The 21,342-nt window shown below is 35.9% G+C and overlaps 2 protein-coding genes and 1 pseudogene across 4 annotated transcripts; 1 reads left to right on the top strand and 2 right to left on the bottom strand.

Moving 5' to 3' along the window:
- Positions 1-616: 616 nt before the first annotated feature.
- LOC119641290 (protein peste-like) lies at positions 617-4,596 on the bottom strand (the record flags this gene model as incomplete). The annotated part of the gene is given in 6 exon segments (XM_038039884.1): positions 617-804; positions 807-958; positions 3,402-3,672; positions 3,743-4,046; positions 4,118-4,333; positions 4,411-4,596. Coding segments are annotated over 6 exon segments (1,317 nt in total), but the record flags the coding sequence as incomplete, so codon positions are not given.
- A 1,334-nt stretch (positions 4,597-5,930) lies between these two features.
- On the bottom strand, positions 5,931-7,805 carry LOC119641289 (annotated as a pseudogene).
- Positions 7,806-12,232: 4,427 nt separating this feature from the next.
- On the top strand, positions 12,233-20,793 carry LOC119641187. Of its 3 annotated transcripts, none has more exons than XM_038039714.1 (7): positions 12,233-12,253; positions 15,705-15,815; positions 15,871-15,935; positions 15,996-16,098; positions 16,824-17,487; positions 17,545-17,888; positions 18,467-20,793. In XM_038039714.1, the coding sequence occupies exons 2-7, from the start codon at positions 15,785-15,787 to the stop codon at positions 20,707-20,709; spliced, it is 3,450 nt and encodes a 1,149-aa protein (XP_037895642.1). In that variant the 5' UTR covers positions 12,233-12,253; positions 15,705-15,784; the 3' UTR covers positions 20,710-20,793. The 3 variants fall into 3 exon arrangements, with proteins under 3 accessions (XP_037895642.1, XP_037895641.1, XP_037895640.1); XM_038039713.1 differs by lacking the exon at positions 12,233-12,253 and adding an exon at positions 15,364-15,532; XM_038039712.1 differs by lacking the exon at positions 12,233-12,253 and having other exon boundaries at positions 15,364-15,815.
- The last annotated feature ends 549 nt before the right edge of the window (positions 20,794-21,342 follow it).

The raw sequence follows: 21,342 nt of genomic DNA, 5'->3' as shown, positions 1-21,342 counted from the left end.
AAACGGTCCAGTTGTTGACAGCAGAGATCAGAATTTAGCGTTTGGCCATATGGAAGCAACTCATAATAAATAATCCCCTTCCAGTCCCACCAAATGCATAGCAAAACCTTCCTGGCCGTTTGAGGTGCTTCACCGCTCTTTGACCACGATCGTTTTCGCACAGGGTTATCGTATGTGATCCATTTCTCATCTCCAGTCACCATCCGTTTAAGAAATGGGTCTATCTCATTCCGTTTGGCCAAGGCTTCGCAGATGGAAATTCGATCCATCATGTTTTTTTCTGTTAATTGGTGTGGCATCCAAACATCGAGCTTCTTTTTGAATCCAGCTTTGTGTAAATGGTTTAAAACTGTTTTATGGTCGATTTTTCGCTCCTGGGCCATCTACCGAGAAAATAATGGATTTCTTTTTCCCCAAACTAATATTTCAGTTTAGCTAGCATAGGTGTAATTTTAATCAGTTTATTTTTAAAAAAATCCCGTAACTAAAAAAAATCAATTATTGAATAAACAAACATTTCAATTCCCTTAAAAAATACATACGCAGTGCACCTTAAACTTATAACTTTAGCTAAAATCGAAACGATGTATTTAAGTTACACTACAGTTATAGAGACTTAACTTCCTAAAATAATGATTTTGTTCTTTTGCAGCAAATCTGTATTTTCTAAATCGCTTGACGATTTCCGTGGTAACGATGTTGTTTTCGTATTCGTATTCGAAGTAGCTCGTTTTAAAAAGCCTACTTTTTGTTTGGAACACAAATAGTTGGATGTTATTGATTTCGCAGGATACCAGCATATTAATATCCAAGGGCTAATAATGTCCCAGTAAATATGTGACCAATTAGTATGATCAGCGGCACCAAACCAATACCTTCCGCCATTTCAGGTGGGACCCGCACTCTTTGTTCACCCCACATTAGTGGCATAAATGCGCGCTGTACACCATCAAAAGGCCTAAAATAAGAACAAAATAACAAGAATGAATATTAAACAAACGCCTTTTAGGAAGTAAGGGACATATCCCTTACATAAAAAGTTAATACAATGGAAAAAGTGAATAAATCTTGCTGTGGTTTGAGGCAGCTTGGCAATTAGCGTGTTGCATTTCTCGTATTAGATAGCTCTGTCAAGTTTTTTTTAGATTTACATGCATGACTTATTGTGGGTGCTTTTTGGGATAGCCATGCCAAGTTTCGGGTAACTAAGTATTTGCGATAAACTTTATATGGATATTTGTAGTGAGTTACTTTTTGCCATTTTTTTTTAACTTGCAGTATCAGGTAAGCGTATAAGTGCCAAGCCTTAGTTTTCTTCTGCAATTTTTCCTACTTTGGGTGTTCCAATAACAGGCAAATGCGGCTACACGGATGGACGGACAGTTTGGCCTAAATCGATGAAGACTTTAAATCTTACGTCGACTAAAAAAATATACATATATATATATATGTTTCATCATATTTCTGATTCATATTTTTCGGTGCTGTTCTTTTCCCTAAATTGTTTACTTGATATTTGGATATAATCACACTGCTTGCATCAGACGACGAAAGATTGCACACAATTCATCACGGATCAAGAGCGCCTTAATTATTTGTTAATAGTCCTGAGGCCAACGGTACCTTTTCTCTAACGGTACCTTTTTCTCCAAGTAACAACATTTTCCGCTCAAAATTTTTTACGATTCGGGAGATGCTTAAGTGGACAACAAACAGATGATAGAAAATAATCGAAGTTAAGCAAGCAACCCTTATGCGTGTAACTTGAACCATTTTCAATAACAGTCGTCCTTGGACGAAAACGTTAAAAAAAAACCCGAAAATTACGCCCTATAGGTTCAACACAAGATTACCTGGACGGACAGACGGACAGACATGTTTAAATTGAATCAGAAAATGATTCTGAGTCGATCGGTAGAATAAACTGTATGTCTGGCTTAAGTCCCTCTGAACGTTACATACATCAGCGCAAACTTAGTGCAATCTGTACCATAAGCAGTGTAGGATATAAAGGCCATAAATTGTTATCCATAGTCCGCGTAATATGCAGTAAAATGCAGTAAATGACAAATACAGTAATAGCGGTTTATTCGCGGGTAATACGATCCATAAAAATGCCGCGAATACAGAAACCGTGAATACGGAATGGTAATTTATATGGGATTTTAGGGGATGCGTTCCTAGGTGACAAAATAAAAAAAGAAACCGTGAAAACGGAATGGTAGTTTATATGGGATTTTAGGGGATGCGTTCCTAGATGACAAAATAAAATAAAATCAATTATATAAAAAAATAAATCTAATTAAAGTTTTTGAACATTTTGAATAATTATCTTAAGGCTTAGGCAATGATTTGAAGAATTTTGTAAGTTTCTCTTGCTTGGCAATTTTTAAAAGCTCCTTCAATTCTGACTGACACGCAGCAGTCGCATTAGCCATCTGCCTCACAAAAACAAGACTTCGTTCCATAGACGGATCAATGTTCATAAAGAAATCGCGAAGCTCGTTTGTCATTCTTAAACCTTCACTAAGACTTTTCAAATTAAATGGCACATTTCCAGTGCTTGTTGAAGCCTCTTCTTCAATGGGCGGTGAATTTAGCATTTCCTCTAAGTAGGTTACAGTCAAATCTTCATCTTTCGACTCAAATAATTCCTGAATGTCACTTGATTCTATATCTTCGAACCCATCTCGTCCTTTTCCATTCGCGATTTCGGCTATGTTTGCAGTCAAAGTTTGAACTTTCACAGATTTTTCGTCATTTTCCGCAGTCAGAGCAGTTCCCCAGTTTTTTCCAGCATGGCTTCAATGTGTGTGGTTTCAGTTCTTCCAATGATTCTTTGTTGTTTACGATGCATTTTGCTACGTCAAATTTCTTCGTGCATTCCATAACATTCATATCAGGATAACATTCCATATTATCCAATATGATTTTGAAGGTTCGTCTAATGTAATAGAGCTTAAAGGCGTGGATTATTCGTTGCCCCATAGGTTGAAGCAAAGCCGTCGTGTTGGCAGGAAAAAATGCCACTTTTATATTTGGACGCATAGTTTCAAGTTCGCGAGGATGCCTGGTGCATTGTCGAAAACTAGAAGTGCTTTATAGTCTAAATTCTGTTTTTTTAAATAAGTTTCAACTTCAGCAGCAAAACAATTCCGGAACCAGTCACAAAATATCCGCGAATAAAGAAACTTATAGCCGCCAATATGGAAATTGGGTCGTATTTTTTTAATCCGCGAATAAAGGAAGCGCGAATAAGGAGCTTTTACAGTATTAAATAATTTCAATTGAGCTATAAATAGAGGGACTGAACTTAATATGATTAATAATTAATTAAAGTTTAATTAATATCATTAACGTACAAAGGATAAAATTTAAATTATAAAAACAAATTTACTCACGGTAGATATTCTATTGGTTCCAAAAGATAATTTCCTTGAAGTCCCCCACCTACATCCATAGGAACTCCTAAGTTTGGCTCTACGGTCATAAAGAATTCATGCTTTTCTTTCTCTGGCTTCAAGCCTTCAATCGCATCCAAATAGTAGGGATCGGCTTTATAGAAGTTGGGCAAAGATATATACATCCATGCATTGTATGCGCAGGGGCCAATGTTAAACACCCCGGAACACTCACATTTACAAAAGCATTTATTTGAAGGGAATAATGTTCCTAAAAAATATTTATCCGAAAATCTGTAAAACTATGAAAGAGTTTTTTAAAAATTTCTTTTGTAAGTTACCGTTATCCAATAGTCTTTCTCCAAGGATGTACTTATGGGCATTAACATTGTGAATTTGCACGCTTTCCGTGTAATCGAAAGGTACCGCTCGACAAATATTAGGCACGAATAGCCACAAGGTATCCTGAGGTGTTAAGATCGGTGGAAAAAACTCACCCATCGACCCTGTAACTTGACCACATTCACCCTCAAATATCCTACTATGCTTTTTGTAATTCCACGTATGGATCTGTCCCATTTTTCTTATATCATCGGCACCAGTGAAGACATTAAAGTGGCCATCATAAGTCGCACTATTATTGCGCTATATAGAAACAAGGATTTTCTTAAAATATCATCGAAAAACTCAATTAAATGATTTGCTTGACGACTAACCGTATTTAAGTAGCCTACTCGGTCATAAGGTATTTTCACATCTTTATTAAATTTAGATAACAGGTTTCCTAAACTTAGAAAGGGATCAACGTAACCAGTAAATAACCATTCATCGGCTGTTTTTGTAATTGATACGCCTGGGTTATATATTTTTAGGGTTCGTGCGACTAGCATTTTTTGAAAATTACTATCATCTTTAGATTTTAACGCGATCGACTGTAAAAGACAAGAAGACAAGAAAACCATTACATTCGTCCTAGAAAGAAATATATGAAAGATGTATGTATACATACATGGGCCACAACATTCACGCTAGTAATTTTATCGCTTAAACTTCCTTTGCTGTTCTCAGGGTCAAAATTAAATACCGATTTCTTACGATACGACACGGAATGATTGTTTGTATGCCACACGATATCGACTTTGTCGACCTTCTCGACGAACCGATACGACCCTAATTCTACAAAATGTGGTTTTTTGTTTGATTTTCGATGAAAGTATTGCGTAAAGTGAAAAAAGTTCTATTTTTCAAAAAAAATCAAAAATTGGTTTTTTTGCTCATTATTCATAAAATAAAATAAATAAGTCTACAAAAATGTAACCGTACATCCTACGGAGTATGCTGTAGCACCTGTACGAAAATGGAAAAAAATTGCCCGCACCTGCGCAATATTATCGTGTATTAAAATGTCATTTTCTTTTCAATAAAATATTATATATAAATTCCTGGCCAACTTAAAGTTTGGAATGCATTTGAGCATGTCCGCCTGCTTGGATACGAAAGTTGTTAGTGGTACAAATTTGCAAAAGATTTTGGAAGTGACTAAAACTTTTCCAAAGGTACGCTTTTTATCTTTTTTACTCAACACCCCTTATAAAAAGAAACAACATTTTCTATAACATTAAATGGACGCAGCTGATTTCTTCTATTTTCAATTGTATTTCTATTTTTTAATTCTTATTGAGACTAAAGAGGACGATTGAAGAAATTTTGTCTCCCGACACCGCGGTGATCCTTGGGGTCAGGTGTACCGTGTTATCAAGGGGAGAAAATCCTTGGAGATAAGCGGTATTCGCACTTCAAATTGAGTACCATCCACTTGGAGAGAGTGTCTGGATGCATTACTGGGAACATTCTTGCCTGGACAGGATGATGCATTCCGTTATTGGCTTTGCGCCTCTTACTTCTCTCTTGGAAAAGTATGAAGTGGAGTATGCAATTTCCAAAGTCAAATCAACAAGATCGCCAGGCATTGACCACTACTGGCCCCTCAAAAAAAAATGCTCATAATAAAAATTATATTTTGCTCTTAAATGTGGATGAAGTAAATGAAAGTCCCCTTCAAATAACTTTAATAGTCCGTCAAGTACTATAAATATTTATTTAAAAAATAATAACGGCATAATACATGAATATTTTTAATAAAAACTCTTACTGCAGTCTTATTAGAAGTAAAAATAGGAAATTAATTTTTTTAATTGCCAAGGAACAATGTTTATTTAGAAACTAAATTAATAGTCACCGTAACCGTCATATTTGTCATTAATTCACAAATTCTTCATGCAAAAAAAACACTAACATTACTCTTGTGCATGTTAAATATTTAATGTGCAGTTAACCTAGCAAGAAAAAGAAAAAAAAAGGAACAACAAATTCGATATATGAAAACAAATACGAGATAGAATAGAACATATGTAGTGAGCGCAGGAATTTGTTACTAGGAATTCAACGTTTCCTTAAATGAAAGTTTACAAAAAAAAAATAATAACGGAACAAATGCTCCAATAGCTATAAATACTGGTAAAAGTAATGTTAAATCTTCCATCGAATATGGGTCCGGTTGTCTCGGACATTTGGTGGCATTGACGATTTATGCGCTGAAGGCATTTTTGTAAAGATATTTTTTGATTTTAAATCCATGTGAACCAAATCACTGGAATGTATATACCCTAGTCCCTCGGCTACATGTAATAGTAATATTTTCAGTTCAGATTCTACCAGTGAACGTTCCTGTAGGAGAGATTACAAGCTATCGCCATTGCAGTACTCATTTTGAATAATGCTAACACAGCGCGAGCCCATACTTGATTCAAAGCACGTTTTCTGAAAAAAACAAGGACACTGTTTAAAAACGGATATTTTTTTCTTTCATTGTTCATACTTACTCGAACGAACTGTCCGCTACCGGTTTAATACTTTTCTTAATTGCGTAAATGCAGCCATGTAAACGATTTAGATACTGATAGACTTTCCCGAACTGCCCAACGCGTATAACAGCTAATTCTAGAAATTCCTTTTTATAACAATTTATATTGGTATCCTGTAGAGTCAGTATTTTAGGAGCATGATTTAGTTTAGGGATATTTTCCCTTCTGCATCATTCAACATATCGTCGTTAGTAGTAGGAAATAATTGCAAAGATCGGTTATTGAGATTCTCAATGCCTGGCATTCGGTAGCGTTTCTTTCTGTGAGCCATCAAACCTATGAGACACTGTGCGTCACAATATTGTATATTAAAGTTCTGCAATAAAGACGATAAACTTACTATCTGGTATAAATGGATTTACGTTAGCTGTCTGCGGTTGAATGAGGTTGTCTACAGCTCTGTCGTTTCAATGGTAACGGCCGCGGCCTTTCTGAGGTTTTCAAAAAAAACATTTCTTGGTTTTTCGTAGACTCGGCCGCCGCAACTGTAGATAAATGATTTTCTCCAAAAGTTTGGAGAATTTCAATTTAATATTTTCTTGCTTATTTTGTTGAGTAAAATAAACTTCGCAAAATTTTAGTACCAAAGCGTACTCGATCGTTGCCGTTTGCCTTTTTAATTTTTACTCTATCTATTTTAACATTTAAATAACATTAAAGATGCAGATATTATTTTAGTCAGCCTATATCCAAATGTTTTTTCTTCTTCATAACTTACACCTGGTGAGAATCATATGCTATAAAATATGAATTAACCCACAACCAAAGTGCCTTCATCGGGGAAAATGTGTGTAGGTACTTTGATGGTACATATTCTTCAATTTAGAAAGCTTTGACAGAGAGTGTTGCATGCTCATGCATAGACCGCAACTTGGACAAAACCAAGGCCTATGACGCGCGGAGGAGTTGATGTGCGGAGGATTTGACTCTGAACTCTTAGTATGACGATATGTTTATCTTTTCGGTTTCTTCTTCATTCCAATTTATTACTTTTAGCAGCAAGAAGAGCGCGTACCCAAATAAATTTCCGCGGTGGGTACTGCCGCTTCTGCAGGATCCTCTTTGCTTGAAAAACTCAACGCGCGCAACCACGGTGGACTGTATCCGTCGGCCGATGTCGCTGTCCACCATATGATGCGTCAAATAAAGTAAAATAATTCGTACCTCCGGTAGAACGCTTCGTGCACCTCGGTTTCAGGTGCAGCGAGGAAAGGATCCAGCCGTCGAAAAGCTGCCTTGTGATTAGTCGGCCGTTCTCAACCTCGCAGGCATCTTCTTTTGACTGGCTTAGGTCAGCGAGGCACGCCTGACACTGCAGCTGCTCATCGATGTGCCTGGCCATGGCGTATCCTGTGAGCAGCCGCAGGTAGCCTTCTTCTATCGCGGTTATGGGATAAAAAGTTACGTCGCGGAAGACCTCCCCATCGATGTCGTATAGCTCGAACTCTTCTTTTTCGCGGACTGTGGCCGCGTACTTCATTTTGTTCATGAGGCTGTAGTCATCGTCGGACGTAAAGCCGCGGGACCATTCCGCGATAGAAGAAGAACTCCCTCAATTTTCCCAATATTTCCACAATCTCCATTGACGACCTGGTTTTTCTCTTCTGTCCAACTGCTAAATTGGAGAAGGCTATTCTCCTGGATTGGCCCCATGGCTTCCTCTACGAACGCCCCGATATCAGCGTACGTTTTTTCCGTTGTTGTCGAGACTACGGCTTCAGCTAGGTTGATGTTTACGGTTTCAGGGCTCGCTTCGTTTTTCTGCGCATGCGCGGCGGTCGCAGAAGTGGACGGGCCGTCGCTATCCTCTTGGATTGATGTGTCCTTTTCTTCGAATCCCGGGTAGTTTTCATTGAGGTGCACAATCTCTTGTTCAGCCGTTTTAGACGCTTTCTGATTTCTTTCAATGTATTTCCAATTTTTTTTGCCGACACTTGCTCCTGCCACAATTCGGCCAGTACCAAGAACTGGCCGAATTGTGGCCCCCACCGCAGACGCCACAACTTCGGGTAGTCCCGAAGATGTTGGGAGAGGGCATAATGGAATTTGTCATTAAAATCAGTCATATTTTAGTCTAAACAAATGTGAGTTACATAAAAATAAATATAGTATTTATTATTGTTATTAAGTTAAATATAAATAGTTTAGTTTTAAGTACATATATTTTCATTCAATATTTTATTCGTTCTTTGCACATTCATGTTTGGATGAATGTGCATTCATTAACATAGCATTGTTCATTCACTTGCATCTGCATAATCGTGTTTCTGTGTTGGTCTGTTTTAGCTGACCATAGACAACGATATCACAGATTACATAATCCAGACCTTGAAGTGTGTCGTCGTTGTTTACATTAATTCGCTTATGTTGCATTTTTGTGACACACTTTAAGCTGTTCATATTTCTGGAGTAAACAAATGCAAAAATGCAAGTGAATCAATTTATGTATTCGTTCATTGGAAAATAATTCTAAGTTAATTTATAAAAATTATTATTTATATATGATGAACCATTTGGTCGACTTATACCAAGTAAATTAGGTTCATAATTGACCATTTAAATATAAATGAAACAACGATAATTTTTTTTAAAATTTTAATTCATTTATTTGATAATTTTACATTTTTCACATTATTTAATTTAAATTTCAAAATTAATAATAACTAGAACTACATGCTAAATCTTATAGACTAACCATTTTCAGCTCCGCCTTTTGATGTTTTAGATGTTTATCGAATGTTTTTATAATTCTTTTCAATGTTTTTTCTTTTATTTTAAACACTCTGAACTGTTTTGTAGAGGTTGATGAAAGTTCTGCTTTAAACGGAACATTTTGCAGCTATCATCAACCTGCAAAAGTTGCTTTAATGCAAACGACCTATTTTAAATTTAGAAATTATTTGTCTAATTTATATTTATCTTACACTAATGTTGTTTTGTAAGAAACAAAATTTACTTCAAATTTATTGAAATATGTGATTAAACTATTAACAGACAAATAAGAGGCGCTATGTTGGAAGAATGGAAGAAATGGCTTTGAAATTGTAAACCTTTCAAATTCCTAATTGAATTCTATATGATTTCTCGCAAGGCAAATACCAATAAATTTGCAAAGCGTTCGCCATGAAATTTGTTTAGTGATGACAAACTTGGTAATGTCCTCTTAAGTTGTCTTTTTATCATTCAAAGATATTGTTATTACTTGATGTAACGCCCATTTTAAGCCTAAGGTCGTTTACCAAATCTCAGCAAATTCTTCATGATTTTTCATTCTTCCGAACTGGCGCGTTTGGTTGTAGCCAAGAATCACATACTCTGTTTTACTAAATTGAAGATAAAACCGGGGGGAGTTGTGGGCAAAAATGTTATTTTCTAAGAAACAAGGCGAAACAATCCTTTTAATGATAAAAGTCATATTCATGTGAAATTATTTAAAATTTCGTTTGTGATAAAAACTAATGAGATTACTGAAACAGAAACAGCAGCTCGCATTTTGTCAAGCAAAGAAAATGGTGTAGGCACGATGGCCAGTTACGATGATGATGATATACAGAAGTTAGATAAGCCCGAAAAAACAGAGACGTTCAAAGAGAGTTCTAGATTGCCTCTCGGTATGAACTTAACTAAAGATAAAGATGTTAGGATGACAACGCCACCTCCGTCGCCGCCAACACCTGAGGAAGAGAAAAAGTCTCAATCACCTCTAACAGCGAATGATATCACCCAAAAGGAGGCCAATCAATTTACTGCGGATTCCGAGGAATCAACAGAACTGCATCAAACGACTGTACATTTGGAAATTAAATTAGGAACAGTGGTTTCTGGAAGCCCTCTTAACAGCTTACAACACGATTTGAAAGCAACCAAGGAAGGGGACAACGTATCGAACAGTCAGGTTAGTATTAACTCCTATGATGATAAGTATATCCCGTTGTACCTATCGTAAATCGTTGATTTGCCTACAAAGTTTTTCTTGTGATTGCTATCTTCAGCTGCAGCTTTTCCTTGTTATACTAATTATCTATCTGGTTTTATTTTTTGCGGCCTGCCAAATGTTTTTGGGGAAAAACGTTGAACAAGTAGTGAAAAGTAACTATTTTTGCAATATAATCTTTTAGCTCCCAACTTGAAATTGACAATATTTAAATATAAAAAATCGAAATTTGAGGAAATTTTCGTAGTACCGGTACGTGCACTTAAAATACAAAAATTGATTGAAAAGCAGATGATGGAAAACCCGGCAGCTATACCTCTACCACCCGCTACTCATATGACATACTTTCGCGAAATAGTGGTTTGGAAACCTGTAATTTTTTCCGATACATCCCCAGAGCATGGCCGAATTTTCCCGTTTTTGCACAAGTAGATATATTTATTTATCGTTTTACCAATGTTGTGATTTACGTGAAGTGAGCAAAATTGCGAATGATACATGTTCTCAGTTTAACCTCATATTTTGGAATGTTGTTACATAGAATAAAATTCTATCTCATGTAACGAAACTGAAGTACATATAACAAAAATGTCTAATTTTCAACGCTTCATGATGAAAATCAGACCACAACTATAACGGTCTTACTTTTTTTCATTTAAGAATTTTTCTTCAACAATAGATGATTCATTGGACTGTGCAAAACAGGTTCAAGCACAAAGTTCTTTACATGAGCCTTAATAAAGTTAATGGTTAACTTTGCGTCCTCTCGCGTCTGCGACGTAACCAAAATCATTTCATGAGAAGTTTTTTTCCTGTTTTTTAATTGGCTTCTTATTTCATTTTATGGCACTTTAATTTTTAGAAGATTTTTATTATTTTAAATATTTTGGGATTTTGTTTATTTATCGAATAATTTTAAGTTGATACAGAGCAATGAGTAACAACAGCAATTTAAGATATGTATTAGCTTGAAGGTAGTAAGTATACATGCATATGCATTAGAGTCTCATATAGGAGTGCAAATATATTAGACGAATAGAAGGATTTGTGAAGGAATATAGTCACCATTTGATTGAGATCATTTATATGTTCAAATTTCATTACCTTACTATACTTATTAAATTATCAAATTTTCTTGTTATTTGCTTTTTGTACAAAATAAGGAAAATTTATTTAATCAGAGAATTATGCTACAGGTGTTTACAGTAAAAACAAAATAAAAATTTTTAGGGAGAATTTTTCTGAGTTTTTGTTTACTTATACTAAAAAATATATGTATTTTGTTCATTTCCAGAGTAGTGTGGATTGGTTTTGTCCATTTTCAGACTAGTGTGGATTGATTTTGACCATTTTCACATACACACTGGTTAAATTTGTCCATTTTGAGATAACTGTGTGTTGATTCTTGATAATTTTGAGATAACGTTGGAGTGCTTTTCGGTAACATTCAAACCTCAATTTTTTGCTCACAGTATTAACATCCCAGTTTTAACATCATATTAAAAACAACTCTGCGCTGAACATATGATGGAGGAAAAAATGAATTAATTTAAATTCTTTAAAAACAACTCTGAGCTGGACATATGCGAGGGTAAAATAAGATAATTCAAATTAATTTTTGCGGTTGGTGGTAATGAAAAAAAATTTTGAAAAAAGAAAATCTTGCAGAAGAGAGTTTTCCCTAAAAGTGGTTCTGATTTGTGAAATTAATTTAAAAGAAAAGTTTTTTGAAATTAAAAAAAGGCGTGTTTTCAAAGTCAAAGCACAAAAATAAAATAATTGCTTCTCTTCAAAAATATCTTCTCTTACTTTTACAGAAGTATATTTTAAAATTATTTAATAAAATATTTAATAAAATTTTTCATAAAATATTTAACAGATTCAATACACCGAGTTCCCTAGCTATCTCGTATTGAGGCGCCAGCTAATCCAATCCATACAATCACAAATTGTTGGAAGGATTTACGTTTTGTCATTTATTTATTTTTACTACGGTAAGTTCATTTATTTTACCTCAAAAACACCAAGAACGAATTAAAGCCAATGTTAGTTGTGACATGTAAAACAATGATTAAAAGCTAATTTTACAGTCAGGACATGATCAGAGCTCAAATTTTTGATTGCACAAAAAACCAAATTGAATGTCACATAAGAGATTAATATAATTCATATAAATTAAATTACACACTTTATTCTTTTAATGATCTTTATCGGTACCGTTCATACAACATACCTACGGTATGCGCAACATCTGCGGTATAAGCGAGCGGTTGAGACCATTAAGAAACAAATCAAACGTGAATAGAGGCCACTGGAAAGTATCCGTGTAAGTGGAAGGGTTTTTTGGGTTTGAGGAGGGCCTACAAGATGGGAATATACCAGTCATAGACGATGTTATATTAGGACTGACGGATATGATTTGCAACGCTGAAACTAGAACGGACGAGACTGGTGCGCCAAGAACGCCTACCGCTGTTATTTAATTTTAGATTGACAAACAAAATGTGCTGCCCACCGCCAGTCCATAATAGCGAACGTCCATGCCTCCGCCCGTCTTCGCAATGAAGCAATATTCGCTATATTCCAAAGGTAGGTTTGAATTTATCTTTAGTTTTATTATAATCTTTGACTATGTCGGAGATGGAGCCATGTTTTCGTGGCATTGAATCAAATTTAGATGCGATATGGTCAAATTTGTTAAAGTTTGTGTGGAATACTAAGGAGCATTGAGAAATCGTCAGTGAAGTAGGCTTCGGTTGCGGATAAAATGCATCTACGGGAGATAAATATTTTGAACGACACCATCTGATTTTAAGCGTTTTCTTCTTTTCCAAGTAAACTTTTTTCCCTTTGTTCGTATGAATATTGAATATTCTTACTCTACATCGTGCAATGCTCCTGCGTAAACATTAAAAAAAAATACAAACCTTTCAACACTTAATCCTAAGACGTTGTACCGGTTTGTCCCCCTCAACACCAATATCAATACGTTCCACCTCTTATGAACTCCCCGTTGCTAAGAGAATTTATCTTGTAACTGCAAAGGAACTTCTCAAGGTAAAAATCTTTAAACCTGCCTTCTTTGACGAAGTCGCTTCCAAACACAATCACGTCATCAGTAGTTACTCTAACTGCTTCAAAAAATTCAGTAACATCTTCAATAAAGTTAACTCAATACCCTCTTGGAATAATATCATTCATGATAAATGCGTAGTGGAATTAAACTTACTTAATTCGACCACCAACTCAAAAAAAAATCGGTCAAGGTCTTGGCTTTGAATTGCTTGTCTGCAAAATTTAACCACTTCGTCGAAAATAACTTCAAAATTTACGCAACGGATGGATCTATCAATTCGGACATCTCTAGTTTTTCAATTATTGAATACCCAAACTTACTTATAGCAAAATTCAAAGTTCTACAAGAACTATCATATACTTTCATTGAACTTCTGGCCATCAGACAAGCACTCCTCTATGCATCTGAAATTAAGCTGAAAAGATTTGTAGTTTTCTCTGACAGCTAATCTGCTCCAACTTTAATCAAGAACAAAGACCCATTCAATATGTATGTCTTCGATATCTACAACCTTTTAAAAGACCCAAGCATTGAAAAATGCCACATCATCTGGATCCCAGGTCACTGCGGTTTTAGTATCGATGAAAAAGCTGACTTCCACGCTCATCAAGCTAGGTTTGATGGTAAGTTTTTGTCGATAAACTACTCCCCCAGCGAAGCTCTTCTGCTAGTCAAAAAACTTGCCGTAAAAGAATGGAAAGACGAGTATCATGTTTTAGCCAGAGAAAAAAGTGATTGGCTTTTCTACAAAATTTACCCTTTTTTGACACCCACAATTCTACCTAAAGGAAAATTTACTACATGGGAATTTAAAGTTCTTCACCGTCTTATGAGTAATCACACTTACGACAAGGCTTATTTTAAAATGATCAAAGTCTCCTTCACTGACATCTGTGAAGATTGCAATATTACTGAGTCTGCCGAGCACCTTATTTTTGAATGCAGGAGGTTTGACATCCTTAGACAGTCTTTCAGTATATTTAACTTGTATAACAATTTATATGAAATTTTTCGTGCTGGTATCTTTAGGTATTTGAAGCAACTGACTGCCTTTATCAAATCAGCTGATTTTTCGTTCTAATTTTGCATTTAGAATTTCTATTACAATACTTTTTCTTTTGTCGGCATTTCTAGTCGGATTTTTGACTGTACAGTACCAAGTACGGTAATTTATGGGTTGACAGCGGAACAGAGCTTCTCATAGCGAACACTCTGCCACATCAGTCTCTACCTATGCTCGAAGTTTTCATCAATCGCTTTGAACTACGTTTCTGGATTATGGATATAATATTAACTTAACTGGTCCAATCCATTTCCAAACAAATCAAAAAAAAAAAAAAATATTTAAAATATTTAATCAATGCCAATTATTCACTCCCTAGTGCTTATAGAAATATTATAGGTATCATTTCTTATAAACAATTACTACAACTTACCAGCGGCCTCTTCCAGATTCCACGAAATTTAGCAATAGAAAAAAAAAATAAATTGAAGCTGAACAACAAGTGGTTTAGCGCTCTTATTGTTACTAGGATTGCCAACTTCATTGGTATATATGATTTCTATTATATGAGTGTAAAGCTGAGGAGTACGATTACATTCGGTTTGGAATTGAAATGTGTAACGTATTAGAACAGAAACGAGACGAAAATCCACCTCCAAGTCAAAGATACATTGTAAATGTTGACGATGCATGCAGCGGCAAGTGGTACGCTATTAATTACAGCAAGAATGTAGAAAAATCGCTATGGGCTCGATAGCATAAGGCTTGTTCGCGAAGAGCCATTACAAATGCCGGCGTTATTTTTTTTTGCCGCAACACACATTGAACGCTGGACTTCTGACAAATCCAATATTTTGTTTAGCGGGAGCAAAATATAAATAAATGAAATAAACCCTCTTCCAATCAGTTTTAACTTCCGATCTGTTTAGTCTTCTTTGCTAAACTTGATACTAAGGATTTACTTCATTGTACATGTAATAAAGACTACAGTATATGGGTGTGGCAACCTTACTTTTTTCCAATATGGCGTCGTAAAGTTATTGTTTACCGTTCTATTCATCCTGTCAATCGTGAAAACTATTACAAAGAGTTATAGCTTTTGATAAGCGAAGCATTTTATATTAAATAATTCTTAACTCAAAAGCAAATAAAATATAAACTTTCGGCACCAAAATACTCTGAAATATTATTAAGGTAAAATTGAAATTTGCTGACATAAACAAAGTAAAAACTAAGGATTTTAAGGAAATCGCTTATACATTTTATTTGGCGGCAATTACCGAAGAAAAAACTAGATTTTATTTTCATCATAAAAAAATTTTTAAAAGATATTGATGAAAATTTGCATTGATTGGCGTGCTTGTAGAACACATTTAATGTTTATGTGAAGTTGCCCAATAATTTAAAGAGGAGGATAAACCATCCTAAGCATCTCATCATCTAAACATGGAGAATAAGACGAAAAGCAAAAAGTCACGTAAGCTATTCAAACACGCTCTTTGTAAATTACGAGAATTAAACATATTTTTTAGTTTTTGGTGATCTTCGCAAACAAACAGTCGATGTTGCAAATAGCGACATAAGCAGTCGTTTGAGCGTAAGTTATTCCATCCGATAAAAATGTAAGAAGTTATCTTATACTTTTGTATGATCATAGGCCGAACGCAGAAAAGCTATGGACGCTTTGCAAAAATCAAAAAATGTTGACGTATTTAAAAAACCATACCCTCGAACAGCCAGTGCTATGAACATGTTCCCAAGTAAGTATGCAGAATCCAAAGCGCTGGTTTCAATTTTATAGGCTTCTGTTCTTTCTTCAGGGAATATTTTACATTTTTAAATAGTTTTAAAGATTAAAAGCGACGTGAAGGGATCAACCTGTTCGTTTATTACATTTTTGGCATGAGCAACCAATTATGCGTCCCGACTACTATATACAGTGCTCGTGTGTTCAAATTTCAAGCATGGTAGAGTTTGCTTTGGTCGTATCTGTAGTACTGAGTGTCCACTACTATCACCTTCCTATCTCTTTCTCTCTTCTCCCTTCTTTCTAACTGTCACCATGCTACACGAATAGTGCAGTGGTTCCTTATATAAAAAGAAATAGCTAAGAAAACTGTAAAACTTTATTCTGAAAAAAACGTAGACGATACCTAGTTTTGTCACTTCTGTCAATTTGGGTTTGAAAATTAATGCGCACTTAGGATTATCACGAAAATAATTTTTATCCGCAATTGCTATCTTAAATGGAGTCAATTCGCGCTCTATTTTCAATAATCCATACGTAAATGAGAACAAGTACGTGAATATTGTGCTAAAATTGTACAATAAGACATCATTGTCAAACCGTCTAACTTTATGATTAGAGATATTGATGGCTTGCTGTCATACATTCATTCTATTCTAAGGAGTGAAGAAGTCTTTTGGCATGTAAGTTAGTTGATCCCGTACAACTTAATACAACTTTTCTCTTGCTTTTTATTAGATTCATTGGATGATACCGATTACACATTATTTCGTCAACCAGAAGCCATCAACATATCAGAACTTATCACTGATGAGACAATTCATTTGGAAAAAAATACAACAAATTCATTTTCATCTGCAATATTGAAAGATAATACAATCTCCTTTGAGCCTGCGGAGATGACCGGGCGTTCAACACAATTGAAGAAAATTTCAAGGCAACAATCTGAAGCACCGACAGTGAGCGTAGAAGAAATCCTTGCGACTTCATTTGTTCCTAAAATACGAAATCTATGCGAAAGCTTAAAAAATGCTAATAATAGCACGCAGAGCATATCCTCAATGGCATCATTAGAATGCAGTTCTTTTACGAGCAATAATAAAATGCATAGTCTACCACATACTGCGGATATGTCGTTATCAAGGACCTCAAAGTCATTAGACGATTTCGATGGAGCAATTATGTTCAATGATATGGCAAAAGAATCTTGCAACATTAATTTCTCAGCGGAAGATTACGGCCCCGGCGAGCTCATGTTATCTAAGTTTCTATCAGACGAAATTTCATGTGCTGAGAAGTTTGCTGCGATTCCCACAAAGGCTTTAAGTGCTCAAGCAAGAGAAAAAACTGGTCAGACAAACTTTGAAAATACCACTCGCTTGGATACAACTCATGCTTTAAAGTCAGTAAATTGTTGTTTTGTTAAGCTGGAAATTCTTAACTTTTTTTTTCTTTTTAGCACAATGATGGATTATTCTTTAGGAAGTTATTTTAACAAGTTCTCCGAGGATATTCAAGAAATTTCAAAAATTGTAGCTATCAAAAGCCCCAATAAACGGTGTACGTCTGTAGCTATGAATTATGACAGGGACGATGATGTTACTAGCTCTTTATTAGAACCGGCAACTAACAGGAACCCAGCTATAGCTAATAATATCAATTCAACAAGCCAGGATACGGCTATTTCAAATGCTGAAGGGCTACATCCTGTACATCCTCCAAACGAGCAAGAGAGCAAAGATTCGGGAAACGCCTCCGAAGTCTCATATAGAGAGAGTGTTTGTGTGTTCGAGCAAGCATTGCGTAAGACGAATCAATTTCATTTTTTTTTTTTTTTTTTGTTTTTTTTCGAAATATTGTTTGTTGTACATGGTAATTAAGTGCATTCATGTTTGCCTTGACAGAGTCTGACAATTATATTGCTCACTCCTAATGTATAATAAGCAATGCGCATATACCACCCACCTCCTATGCACGTCTGTTTCATTATTCGCTTATACTTCATAATCGACTTACACGAGAGTTATGTACCAAAGTCTACCATGACTAACGATGAAGTCTTAAACGACTATGTGACGACCAAACTGAAAATTTTCTTTAACGAACAAGACACAATGCAAACCGTTTGCAGCTACATGGCTATTAGTCGTAGAACGGTAGCTTTCGTTTTCTTTATTTCTCTGTAATTTTCTTGCGCGTGTAGCAAATACAAGAAGGAAATGTAGTTTTTATGGTATATAAATTATATACATTTAATTGCATCTTCTATAGTTTCACATGCAGAGACAAGCAACGAAATTAAATTGTTACACTTAGTTCTACTCGTATGTTATATTTTATATGAGAACCGCTTGAACAGCTTTTGGATTTCTATATTACAGGTGATTTGGGTATAGACGAATGGAACGAATTAAACCCCAACGATATGTTAACAACGAAACAAGTAAAGAAACTAGCATTTTTAACCGATTCTGGATGTATGGAACCATCGAATAGCGGAAGGAGCTTTTCGAAAGAGAATGCATTTCATGGTATAGGAAACCTCAGTTCGATGGAACAAATGATTTTGGAAAACAAAGAAAATTTAGATCCTCAAGCTATAAAATCAAGTATGGCCGATGGCGGCATTAAATTTACGAACTCAAGCGGAAACATGAAAAAACAGAAACATAATAGTAGCATAGAAGCACGTCTGCCACTCAGTCCAATTGAAGTGGACGTAGCAAGTAAATATAGTATTCGTAATGGAAATAGTTATTCAACTTTAAATAATTATACGAGCGAAGACCATGCTAAGTTATCAGCTAATTTAGGATCCCTAGGCAGGAGCAACAGCGAAAGCCCATCGAATTTGTGTTGCTCGCCACGAACTGAGAATAACGTGTCAGACGACTCCATTTTAGCTGCGTCGCCTAACTTGCGTTATTCGAAAAATCCAGAAATGGCTAAGGGAAATGAGAATATTTTGCTATCTGGTCGTGTATTACATGAAGTCAGCCCTGAAAAAGTTGTCTCGCCCTCATCGTCACCGCACCGGTACCAATTATCCTCCACATCTCACACCAACAACGATCGTAATTCTTTAATGTTTGACGTCACTAGCAGTAACGATCATCGTTTTGCAGTCGTTTGCAAATCGCCTGCAAACAGTGACAGATCCAGCAGTTCCTCTTGCGTTACGTCGGCTTCTGCACGAGGTAGTTCACGTTGTTCAAGTGCTAATGCTGGATTTAATCGTGATGGTAAGCTGATGCCCATAAAAACTAGTGCAACTCAATTGTCCTGGAATAGCACCAAGTTACGCACTAACTGTCAAAAAACTATGCATATCAAGAACATATCGAATAAACGTCTGCCCTTACGTATAGAAGTTATCGGGCCAGGATTTCAAATTGTTTCTGATCATGGCAACAGCACAATAATTTTGCACTCGCAAGAAAGCCGAGCAATAACGGTAAACTTTTGTCCAACCATACGGGGTGTTGCAGTTGGAAAACTTTCTTTTTATGCCCCCTCATGCAAAAGTATTGTAGGTAATCTTCCATTTCTTGTCGTCCCTCTCTATGCTTACGGCGGACATGCTTCTGTGATCGTGAAGAATATCTTAAAAGGTCCCATCGGTTGCCCCTTTTTACCAATGGGCGGATTAAGCGAATTGGGTCGGCCGATGGAACGAGCTATTACAATTTATAATAAAGGCCCGCTAGAGGCGTTTGCTTCGGTTAAAGTGGACACGATTGGTTTGCTTATTCCAAGCCTTAGCGATACATTCGAAATACATCCAGAGAAGTTAATCATTGCTGCAGGCAACACGGCGCAAGTACGCATAATTTTTCGCCCAAAGCGTGAACTTATCAGAAAAATAATGAAGAAAATCAGTGTAGACAGTGTGATGCCATTAGCCAATTTGCGTGTAATTAATGGAGCGGAGGCAAGCCGTCAAAGGTTTCTACGTCTATTTGAACGAATGACCCAAGAGGAACGCTCCACAATACCGCTTTACACTATGGAAATGTTCTCGGCGTTTCCTGGAGAAGTAGCTAGAGATGAACTTAAGATGTTGCACGATCATCCGGATTCCTTTGTGGATATGTTTTGCGGCTTTCGAGTGATCGAAATGCAAGCCACTCTAAACTACGATCTTATGAATGACACTTTGAAAACAAATTCAACGTTTCTTTCGGAAGCCGATGATACGATTTTTTTCCGATCAATTTATTTGGTTGACAATCTCGTCTCTTCCTCTACAACAGAAGAAAATAATTTATGCCCCAAAAGTGCTGAAGAGGACCAAGATCAGTTTGAAAAATTAACTGGCAAGGAATCATGGTGGGTTACTCCAAGGGTGGTTGAATTAGATTTGTCACGCGTAAGGTGTGTCTCTCCAATAATTATACATAATGGTTTTAAATCACGTCAATATTACGAAGTGATCTGTAGTCACCGCAATTTTTTACAACTGAAGCCCACAGATGGTTACATAGAGCCGGATGGTGGCCGTGTAGAAGTGACAGTTATGCCTATCAACGGCCCACAGTTATCAACTGCTTCAAACCTTCAAATACATATAGTGGTTTGCATGGAAAATGATCGCATTACGGTGCCAGTAAAATTGATCAAATAGCACCCTCCACTGCTCTTCTGCGATCATCAAAACTTTTTTTAAACAAAATAAATGCGAATAATTTTATTGTTTTACGTTTTAAAAAATACATTAACTTTTATGAGAAAATGAAAGGATAGTCTTATTTTTATTTATCATTTAATAATAATGACTGAATATTGAGGCCAAAAGTAACTTAATTAACTTGATTGTTAACTATCCTCTCGGCTAGTTTTGATGGGGTCAGACAATGTTGCCGACAAATCACAACCGAGGTAGGCATCATTATCGACGCAGTACTTCATAATCGTGCGCCAACGAGAATCCAAAAGGAGTAGGAGTAGGTAGAGGTTGCCGAGGTCGAGATATCGCTACGTTAATCCGTGGCCAAAGAATTTTTCATAAACTACGAAAGAAACAAAAATATCTTCGTGGATGTCCCTATAGTTCTGGATTAGAACCTGAATGCAGGTGCCCATGTCTTCCCCCTAAACCAAACTGATTACTGCCAAGTGATGAATCGCATTTACTATAGAGCTTCAGCTCAATTACCCTTAGGAATATTTTCAGAACAGGATTCATTGACAACATAAAGACTATTTAATCCTTAATCCACGCTTACTCCTTCGGTAGACAGAGTGCCACGCTGCTCAC

Source organism: Glossina fuscipes, unplaced genomic scaffold (assembly GCF_014805625.2).
Source record: "Glossina fuscipes isolate IAEA_lab_2018 unplaced genomic scaffold, Yale_Gfus_2 147, whole genome shotgun sequence".
Taxonomy (NCBI): Eukaryota; Metazoa; Arthropoda; class Insecta; order Diptera; family Glossinidae; genus Glossina; species Glossina fuscipes.
This window is presented reverse-complemented; position numbering and strand designations above follow the sequence as displayed.

Coding starts and splice junctions, on each gene's coding strand:
- LOC119641187 (XM_038039714.1), top strand. CDS start 15,785: ATGGAGAATAAGACGAAAAGCAAAAAGTCAC. Junction 17,488..17,544: donor GATACAACTCATGCTTTAAA/GTCAGTAAATTG, acceptor TTTTCTTTTTAG/CACAATGATGGATTATTCTT. Junction 17,889..18,466: donor TGTGTTCGAGCAAGCATTGC/GTAAGACGAATC, acceptor TCTATATTACAG/GTGATTTGGGTATAGACGAA.